At 40.6% G+C, this 10,956-nt stretch overlaps 1 protein-coding gene and 1 pseudogene across 1 annotated transcript; both read right to left on the minus strand.

Moving 5' to 3' along the window:
- Positions 1 to 444: 444 nt before the first annotated feature.
- On the minus strand, positions 445 to 1,674 carry LOC148918772 (uncharacterized; annotated as a pseudogene).
- A 1,014-nt stretch (positions 1,675 to 2,688) lies between these two features.
- LOC103326087 (BURP domain protein RD22-like) lies at positions 2,689 to 4,750 on the minus strand. The gene is made up of 3 exons (XM_008228294.3): positions 4,209 to 4,750; positions 3,946 to 4,060; positions 2,689 to 3,767 (listed from the first exon to the last, which is right to left on the minus strand). The coding sequence occupies exons 1-3, from the start codon at positions 4,245 to 4,247 to the stop codon at positions 2,941 to 2,943; spliced, it is 981 nt and encodes a 326-aa protein (XP_008226516.2). The 5' UTR covers positions 4,248 to 4,750; the 3' UTR covers positions 2,689 to 2,940.
- Between the last annotated feature and the right edge of the window lie 6,206 nt (positions 4,751 to 10,956).

Raw genomic sequence — 10,956 nt, forward strand, 5'->3', positions numbered from 1 at the left:
TGAACAGCTTAGAAACAGTGAATTGTGAACTCAGTTTTAGTATATATATAATTTGTTTTGTTAACTTATCAATTAACCAGGTTTCACTACATATGGACGGACTACGGCAACTATTACTGCAACAAGCGGCGGAACAAATGGAAGGTGATTTTGAAGCAAGACTATATTTGAACACACCTTGGCAACTATTTTATGTCATTGCAGCTGCTGTTTTCTTCTCATACATATAAATTGTCTGCTCTGTTGTCTCTGTTACTTAACTTAGTGTTCAAGTATTTTAAAGATCGATTGAACCAACGTTGAATTATTTGTTTGATGTAAGACCAAATATATAATTTTTAACAAATGTATCAGGGATAACCCTTGGCACTGAGAGTTTGAATCGCTCATTTATATACAAACAGAGGAACCTCCACTTCCCTAGTTTATTTTTTTTGGCTCACATTAAATAACTATTTTTGGGCTTGTTTGGCCATGAGTAAGGAAGGGCTTGCTTGCAGTTGCAGTGCTCTGTGGAGCATACTTCAAAGTAATTTTCATAGGCACAAACACTCACTCCTTTTTTTCTTTTTTCGTTCTTTTTTTTTTTTTTTCCTTTGACGAACAGGGGGAAAAACCCCAGAAAAACAAACTAACAGACTACCAGTCAATCACTCTTATTTTACTTTAGATAAACACGTACATGACCAAGAGAAATAATAAATTCCGCTGCTGCCTCGCTGTCTGATAGCATAGATTCAAGAATTCCACTCTTCACAAGCAATTCCACATCCCTGGCACTGTCGACCAGGCGGTCCATGACGAAGACATAATCGTTGATGTAATGATCATGGAGCTCACACTGCTCATAGGCAATAAGATTGCGGAAGAAAATTTCTGTTGAACCCCGTATTCAAAGTTGTGGAATTTTGAGGATTCCATTCTCAAATTGTATGTCAAATAAGTTTTTATCTTTAACCATCATAAACTTGACTCCAGCCTGGTGTAATTTTGTTGCACTTGATATGGTTAAAGTTTTGAGTTTTCTTCTGGTTGGAAGATCAGATGGTAAAGGTCGATGACATTTTAGCACAAAGTCAACAAAATGGTGTATTTTAGTCAAAGAGTGGGAGAGTTTTTTCAAAATTTCGTCAAATGGCCTAATGTACACCCTATTGTGGAAGAAATCATGGGTTAGCTTAATGAGGGATGTTTCGAGAGGAATTGTATTGTTGGCATGGACTAAGAAGTAGAGAACTCGAGGATAAAGATTGGCACCTGATTTTAAAGCAACAACATGTCGTATATAATGTCCCTCTTCCTTAGCATCCATGGTTTTCCAAATATTCGGTCGTTTTTCCTTTTGTAGTGTTGGAAAAGAAGCTCTGAGCATGACCTCAAAGATAAAAGTGGCCGTTTCTGTGGGCTGACTTTTTTTAGGAGCTTTTGTAACCCACTTTTTCACTATCGCGACTAGGGCATGGCATTCAAATCGGTAACTTGGTCAAACCGCCCAAACCAAACCAATGGTTTGGGTTGATTTGGTTTTTTTTTCAATTTTTTTGGTCATCGGTTTGAACCTAAACCAAATCAAAATATGTGGTTCGGTGTACGGTTTGCAATATTCTAAACTACGGTTTAACCAAACCCAACCGATAGTATTAAAAAAAATATTATATATAATATTAGGGCAATGATTTCCCCACTCCTATTTTATCCACTTACACTCCTTTTTAGTAATAAAAAGGAGTGTAAGTGATAAAATAGAGAAAAATGAGTGGAAATCACCACTCTAATATTATTATAAGACATATAATAGTTTCAATCTTTTCTTTTTCTTCTCTCTCCATCTTTCCGTTTCTCTTGTCTCCATCAGTCCCTCTCTCTCTTCTTTTTTTCTCCTTCTTACGTCTGTCTTCACTCCCTCTCCCCCTCTCACTTTTTTTTCTTTCTTCTTCTTCTTCTCTCTCTCTTCTTTTTCTCCTCTTCTTCTCCATCTCTCCCTCTTTTTCTTCTTCTTCTCCTCTCCATCGCTTTTATTTCTTTCTCTCTCTCTCTCTCTCTCTCTCTCTCTCTCTCTCTCTCTCTCTCACAGAAAGCCAAAAAACCCAAACCAAACCAAACCAACCCACCAAGTCCGGTTAACCGAAGTGGTTGGTTTTCATCAATTATGGTTTGGTTTTGGTTTCCAAAATAGCCAAAAACGAGGCTTACGGTTCGGTACTCGGGTTGAGCCCAAAACCGAGCCAACCCAGACCGAACCCACCCCTAATTGTGACCCACTTTTCCACTATGTGCTTAGTAAAGAGAAAAATAAGAGAATGTACGTTGAATATGGACAAATACAGAAAAATTCAAAACTAAATGTACATTGATTTTCAATAATTAAAGCTAAATACCGAAATATTCAAAACTTACCTATATGTAAGTACTCTTGATGTCGTCCAACACTTGCCTATTATTTTTGTACATGTGTCAAACTGTAATTTGCAGGAAAGGGGTATAAAACATGTCCAACACTTTATAGAATACAATATTAATGTCTTTATTATTTTTATTTTTATTTTTATTTTTATACAAGAAATATTGGGGAAGAGGGGATTTAAACACATAATATCTCAAGTGCATGGGTAATTGCTCTTAACCACTAGAGCTAAAGCTCTTTGTTATCCATGTATTAGCATTAATAAGAAATATAATATATATATATATAGATTAATATCTCTTCATAAATATAGCATGCTTTATGAGTACAAGTTGAAGTCTATATAGTTACAAGAGAAAACATGATCAGGTTAATTTCAAGCAGTTTCTGTAATCTGCGTTTTTTAGGCAACCCGACCATTAATCCCAAAAACTTCATCTCATCATATATCTTACACCACATGAAGAGGCAGAAATAAGTAGGGAGATAATTACACAGGGGTGCAAGTTTATTATACGTACAGTGCTAAGTGATGATCATGCGGATTTGTGGTTCGGAACCCAGACAATATGATCAGTGGGAAGGAAATGGCAGATGGGAATTTTTCCGGGCTTAACTTTGAGGATTTGGAAGGCCAAATGCTTTGGGTTCCATTCTGATGTGTCTAGATGGCAGATGGCTACTGCTTTAACCTTCACCCCATCATCGCCTTTCAGGGAGAGAACATAAGCTACTGTTGATTTTATTGCATGGCAGTAAAACACAGCATAGGGATAGTTCTGCTTATGACACACAACGACTTTGTCACCTGCCAGCTTCTTCAGTCCCGGCATTGTTGTATACTTGTGCATGGACATGGTGGCTCCTTTTTCCAATACCTCTGTCGAGATTGCTTGAACGTTTCTTGTTCTAAGCTTTGAAGTGCTAAAATCAACCATTGATTCTAAAGATGTGGCGCAATATTTTTCCTCTCCCTTAATGCCTGGAGCTTCACACTCTTCGATTGTTTGCTTAATTGTTTGGGCTTCCACAGATGTTGGCTTCACTGAAAAATGGTTGAAAATTTCTAATAGTTTGTTAGAGGAGAAGGGGATCGATTGAGCACTTTCGCGTGGCAGGAAAGTAGCCGTGTTTGAATTTCTAGCAAATTGGAAGTTCGTTGTTGCGCCAGGGCGCATGTCCTTCTCCAAGAAGAAAATAGCAATGTTTTTATAATGGAGTTGATTGTCAGTGGGAGGATCATATACGTTGTTATAAAGTACATTTGACAATGGGATATTTTCAGGTTTGCCCTTGTGGTCAGTTGGCTTTCCATTCCCAACAGCACTCATGATATTTGTGCTCTTTTCTTCATTTGTGGAGTCTGCAAATTATATATCCACGTCATAATGGAAAATAAGTGATCAGCCGATTGAAGAGTGAGTGAGAAATTTGTGAATATGTTGCCGTACGTACTCTAGTACCATACTATAATTACTCATGTACTATGTTCTTACATGTTATGAAGAGATATCTAAGATTCTAAAGTGCTTAACACAAACCAGGAAGCAGAAGTTCACTGATAGCTCTTGGCATCTGTGTGTTTGGTAGGACGGAGTTCCAGTAAAGTTGAGGTGCTGGTTGAGCAGCATGGTTTGCCAGTGCCACCGCTGCTAGCTGCAACATTAATTCGAACTCTAATTAAAATCAAATCTCACAAAGTGTAATTAATTAGTGGATGACACTTAAGTACTAAATAAAATCGGAGAGAATTATAGAGTACAATGAGAGATAATGGAAAAGTTAATCAAATTGCAGAGCTTACACTGAGAAGAGCAAAGATGAGTGGGAGATGAAACCCCATTAGTACTGAAATTAACTTGGCAACAGATGTAGCTAGTGGATATGAAGCAAGAAATTAAAGAAAGTCGGAGCTGGCTCTTATGGTAACAATAGCAACTGGCTTCACCATTTTATAGAGGGAAGGGAATTGGTCGAATGATGAGTGGTACCCAGAAGTAATACTCCACCCACCAATATAGAGCTTAATTACTTCCCACTGCCTCATCACTCACTTAAATTCATTTGAGGCAAGTGGCACGATGTGATGTATTAGACATAATTGTGTGGGTGTACTAGTGATTTATCCCCTGAACTTATACCTAACTTTCGATTAACTCCCTATCCTTTTTTTTTTTCAGAAAATTAAGGATATGAACTTCTTTTTTTCGCCAATTTCTCCACTGCCATCTACATCTCAACATTTCATCCAATTTTCTGTTAAATCATTATAAAAAAATTTGGAAAAAAAGAAGAAAAAAGATAACACAAAATAAAAACCGTATCTCCTCAGTTTTTTTTTCTTCCCCCTCCCCCTTTTGCCCGTTGCTTCTCCCGAGGCCAACCAGCCCACCCCCGACTCACCTCCTTCCGCCTCCTCTCTCTCTCTCTCTCTCTCGTCACCCTATTCGCTTAGGCTTTAAGGTTTTGATCTACTTTTTTGTTTTTCTTCCTTTTGTTCTCTACAAAGTCTCTCTCTCTCTCTCTCTCTCTCTCTCTCTCTCTCTCTCTCTTCACAGACATCAGCATCGCCCACCCTTCACCTGCCCCCTCCTCCTTCTATCTCCCTCTTTCTTCAACATCCACAACCTCACCTCCCAGAAAACCCAAACAGCCACCGAAAAAAAAAATTATTCAAGATCAAAACCCTAAATAGCCACCCAAAAAATGTCAAGATCTTTATTATTAACCTCACCTTACTCCCCAGGAAACCCAAACAGCCACCAAAGAAAAATAAATTCAAGATCCAAATCCGAAACAGCCACCCAAAAAATCTCAATATGCTTATTATTAAATTTTGTTTTCCTCTCTGTAACCAGGGGGAGAGAGACGCAAAAAGAGAGAGTGGGAGGGAGAAGGAGGAGGGGGTGGGCACATGGGGGAGAAGAGACAGAGGGTGGAGGATGGTGATGTTGGTGGATGTTGAAGAGAAGAAGGGGGAAAGAGATCGAAGAGAGAGTGGTGATGTTGGTGGCTGTCAAACAGAGGGTGTATATATCATTATTATTTCAATTTTCAATTTTTTAATTTTTAATTTATGTATTTATTATTTTTAATGTTTGAAATGACCAATATGCCGTCATATTTAATGGCAAATTGGATGAAATGTTGAGGATTTAGACGGTAGGGGGAAAGTTGGTGAAAAAAAAAAAGTTCATGTCCTTAATTTTCTATAAGAAAAAAAGGATAGAGGATTAATCGAAAGTTAGGTACAAGTTCAGGGGGCAAATAACTAGTATACCCTAATTGTGAATCTGATGAACCCGTCCCGAATTTCCCGAACCCGAGATGAACCTGCGGAGACCCGGCATCACACCCAAGCCGGGTTCACTCCTTAAATCTATGTCCTCGTTTACTACTGAGAGGACTAAGGGCACGAGACTTTCGCGAAATTTGTGAGTCTCCTATAAATTGAACATTTCCCCAAAATTTCCACATGCATAAAACGCATTTTATAACCCAACCGGCAGCATGCACAATAAAATCTCATGCAATTTACATAAATGGCCTCCGGCCTTCAAATGATTCTAGCAGAACTGCCCACAATGCTTTTAAAATAACTTAATGCATTAAACATGCATATAACAATTTCAAAATCTACTCACGCACACCTTCACTCACTTAGTCCCCAGGACAAGCCTCAATTCAACCAAGTTTTGGGACCAACAACGAGGTCCAAACCAATCCCAATAAGACCACCTAAGTGGGGTCTAATATGTGGCTGCACCTAGTAACTTCAGGCTGCCTACGTACCCTACTAAGGGATCAAGCCACACGTAGCTCTTTCATATCTATCCTGGCTCCTACTATCAAATAAACCATTACCACCATACAATTTCATACATTCTAATATTTATCCATCACAACTCATCAAACACAATCACAATATCACCCTTCATACGACGGGACGCACCCGGCCTCGTATGGGGCCTGTCAACACGCCGGCTAATCCAAAGACGCGTGCGACCTCATCACTGGGCCTGGCTACATTCTCACCAGCCCTCACACAACCATACCTCCCCTCATACGTCGGGACGCACCGGCCACGTATGAGGTCCAACACGCCGGCTAATCCAAAGACGGCGTGCGACCTCCTGGGCACGGCTACATTCTCACCACCACGCTACATTCTCACCACCATCACACAATCACATCTCCCCTCATCGTCGGGACGCACTGCCACGTGTAAGTGCATCAACACGTCGGCTAATCCAAAGACGCGTGCGACCTCACCGGGCCCGGCTACATTCTCACCACCATCACACAATCACATCTCCTCATACGTCCGGGACGCACCCGCCACGTATGGGTCTGCTCAACACGCCGGCTAATCCAAAGACGCGTGCGACCTCACAATGGGCAGCTACATTCGCACAGCCCGGCTACATTCTCACCAGCCATCACACAATCACATCTCCTCATACGCCGACGCACCGCCACGTGGGGTCTCAACACGCCGGCTAATCCAAAGGCGTGTGCGACCTTCCCGGGCTGGCTACATTCTCACCAGCCTCGCTACATTCTCACCACCATCACACAATCACATCTCCTCATACGTCCGGACGCACCCGCCACGTGTATGGGTCTCAACACGCCACTAATCCAAAGACGCGCGGCGACCTCACACCGGGCTCGCTACATTCTCACCAGCCCGCTACATTCTCACCACCATCACACAATCACATCTCCTCATACGTCGGACGCACCGACCACGTATGGGGTCTGTCAACACGCCGGCTAATCCAAAGACGCGTGCGACCTCACACCGGGCACGCTACATTCTCACCAACCCCGCTGGCTACATTCTCACCAGCCATCACACAATCACAATATGGGGTACGTGGGGTAGTGCGTATAGCACTGTAAGCTAACCTTCAACCGCTTTATTTACTTTTAAACATCCACACAATTAATTATATAAAATATAAATTCTACTTCTATACAAGCCTCAACCCTGGCAAAGCATCTGATAATTCTGCAATTTAAATTATATAATAATATCCTAAAATCACGCATAAACCATTTAACTCAACAACGCCCAAGACCTGTCACTAAGATCATTCTAACCCTCTGGGATGATAGAACTACACAACGAAAGTCTAGAGGTCAACCCGGGGTCACACTACCCAACTTGGTCAAACAGGCCCGCGGGGCCCACGACCTCCAAATCATGATCCGACAGTTCCTATAGGTTCTACAAGGTCTAGGACACACGTCCTGCAAGTTTGGTCCAGATCGGACGGTCGGATCGCTCACGATCGCACGATCGGACAGTCGCTAAAACCCTCACCCTAGGGTTGGCATTTCCGAAGTATCCGGGACTCCGTTTTACGATCCGTCAAATCCTACATGATCCTGGAGATACCCAGATCAACATATTATAATTTCAGGACCATCCAACGGTCCAAACCTAGCGAACCCGGAAAATACGCGATATGCGATATCCGTTTGGAACTCTAACGGTATCCAAATTGAGATTCGAGCACACCTACGCGCTCGTGACATCGAGAGGATCACAATGGGACAAAAATGCCCCTCAACTACAGTGCACACGCGCCGCCACACGCGCCGGCAGCGCGTGGGTGTCTAAAGCGATATCGCATCGCCGGAAATCCTCCAAATCGTGAGCCAAGACTCCTATCCTAGGTAATACACCTAATTTGGAGTCACTTTTGTTCTTGGGCATACCTCAAAAATTGACCGGAAGTGGCCGGAATTGCGATCGCAAAACCGGCCGAATCTCAATTCGTAGATCGAGCTACTTAGCCTCAAAATTTATGAAATCCTACCCAACCATCAGCTAGATCATGCAGAAGGGATGAATTTCCATACCTTGATTGCCAAAAATGGCGGCCGGACGACGGAGAACGGCCGCGGTTTCTGTCAAAACCGGCGCTTTCTCCTCGTTTTGTAGCGGCGGCTAAGCGGCGAGACCCTGGGGTAGGAAGAGGACGGCGGCCGGTCATTTTGGTACCGCCCGTCGACTTTGGTGGCGGACGAGAGCACGGCCGGCCAAAGCGTGGCGGCCTCCATTATCGCGAACCAGCGGAGGAGAGAGGGACACGCGGGAGAGAGAGAGAAAATGACGGGGGCAATTCCGTCTTTTAACCAAAAATCCATTTTCCAAAAATTTACGATTATGCCACTGAGCTTCTTTTGATCATATCTCTCTCGTTACAACTCCGATTCGAGCCCACTACGTGTCTACGAACTCATCTCACCGTGCTCTACGCAACGGTACAACCGAAATTCCCAAATTCCTTCGGGTAAGAAAATGACTAAAATACCCCTATCCCACGGGTAATTTCTCAATTCCACTTAAATTAATTAAACATGAGATAAATTTGGGGTCGGGGTGTTACAGAATCAAATACAACCGTTGCACGTGAGAAAAAGGTACCAAAGGTTTTTGAGATAAAACCTCAAAGCTGGATTGGTCCATAAAATACATAGTTAATCATAATGGACTTAAGTGGTTAAATTTGAGAAAGAAAAATACTAGGGAGACCAACTTTAGATATCTAACTTATGTACCAACTCTAATAGAGCAGGCACCCATTGTATTGGTGGACTCCACCTCTATTGTAGAGTTGACAATATCTAAAGATTAATCTCCTAACATGACCCATAAAATATCGATGGGTATCTTTCCCTGAGAATGGGTGGACATGTATGGCAACAAGTGGTAAGGTCGTCTCCAACCTAAGGACCTAAACCCAAGAAAATGAAGGGCCAAAATTTGAGAAAACTCAAATTTGGACCCAAATACCAATCCAAGTATTGCATGGACCCAAAACTATTTAGTGGAGCCCACACTGACGTGGCACAACCCATGTGCATAAGAAAACATTGGGGCCCGTGCTGGGGCCAGCTCTTGTTGGGTTTGTCTGTTGGGCCATGCCACTTGTTTGCTCCTAGTGAGGTGTCGGTGCAACTTGTAATTCAAATGTCTCCTTTTTTGGTTTTTTAATATAAATCTAATAGTAACTTTAAAAAGTGACTGGGCCACACTACTGACTTTTGGAATAAAATTACATTTATGGAATTTCAAATTTTTTTAAGTCAAATTGTTCAAAAAATTAAATTATGATGTTATTGAAAAAGATTAAATGAAGAAAAGTTTTCAATAAAAAAATATTAGACTTAAACTATTTTTAAACAATTTAATAAAGTTGTGGATTTAAAATTTGAGTCCGTAGGGTTGTAAGTAAAAACAATTTGAGTTCGGGCAAAACCCAAATAGTCACTTTTTGGAAGGGGAAAATTTGGGTTTCACCTCTCATGGGTTGGAGAAGACCTAAGAGAGCAATAATTGGCCTAGGACACTTGAGTTTTAGGTGCATCATTCAAGATTGAAGATTTACACAATAGGTTTTCAATCGAGATGGGGTGGAGAGCCCGCTAGGAACAATAATTTTAGGACGACATGTCATGAAAACAAAAAAAAAATACGTCCCTATATATTTAGAGGGTACAATTATTGGCATGAGCAATCCTACAATGCATCCTCTAGATATTTTCCCTTTCCATTATGCTTTATTAATTTTACTTGATTTTCCTTGGTTCAGAAAATTCCCAGAAAACAAAAGATCTTATAAATCCAGCTAACCATGTTTCAGCTCTAGTCAATGACTTGGAGCACACAAAATCTACTTCACACTTTGTAAGAGGGCATGCAGGTGTATGGAGGATTGAGCAATAATCTTTATTTCATAATATATATGATAATAGATTGATTTTTATTTTATTTTTTCACTCCATATATATATATATATATATTAAAATTGGAAAGCCTCCTGGCCTACACATATTGGTCTTGTGGTGTAGGTGGTGGCTAAGGTGATAAGTATTGCGCAGCCTCCCCTTCCTTGTTTGATTAGGAAAGCTTTCAGACGTCATTTTCTTCTGGATTGCTGGTAACATCTGCATTACTCCATTTTCTGTCTTCTTCATTGTCTCCCAATTGTGATGAACAGCCAAAGATGTCTGCCAGTTGTGGATATGGTTTTCGTCTTGAAAGAAACCCAAATAAAGAATCTTCAAATTAAGGTATATAAGATGATCTACAATCATGCTCCCTATTTTTAAGTTAAAATTTAGCTAAAAACACACAAAAGCTATTTTAAGAGCTCTTTATAAAATTTGAACTCCAATCATACTCCCTATTTTAGAGAGTCATAAATACCTTAATTATTTTTGAATTCAATATAATTGGTACATTTGTATACAAAATAATATAAAAAAATAATTTCATTTAATTAAAAGTTTAAAACATGCATAAAACAAAGCAACATTAAATTATAGGGAGTCACTAAGAGTCATTTCTCTGGCCTCAGATTTAGAAGCTCCTAGAGGTCTTCATATTTTAGGAAGTGAATAAGGAGCATGGTTGGAGTTGTACTTTTCCAATTCCTCCTTAAAATTTGTCTAAGGAGATGGTTTAGGGAGCTCATTGTGGATGCTCTAAACTTAACCAATTAAAGAAACCCAAAAATCTTTAGTACGACATAAGA

The sequence above is a fragment of the Prunus mume genome, linkage group LG3, assembly GCF_029339155.1.
Source record: "Prunus mume cultivar Tortuosa linkage group LG3, ASM2933915v1, whole genome shotgun sequence".
Lineage (NCBI taxonomy): Eukaryota > Viridiplantae > Streptophyta > Magnoliopsida > Rosales > Rosaceae > Prunus > Prunus mume.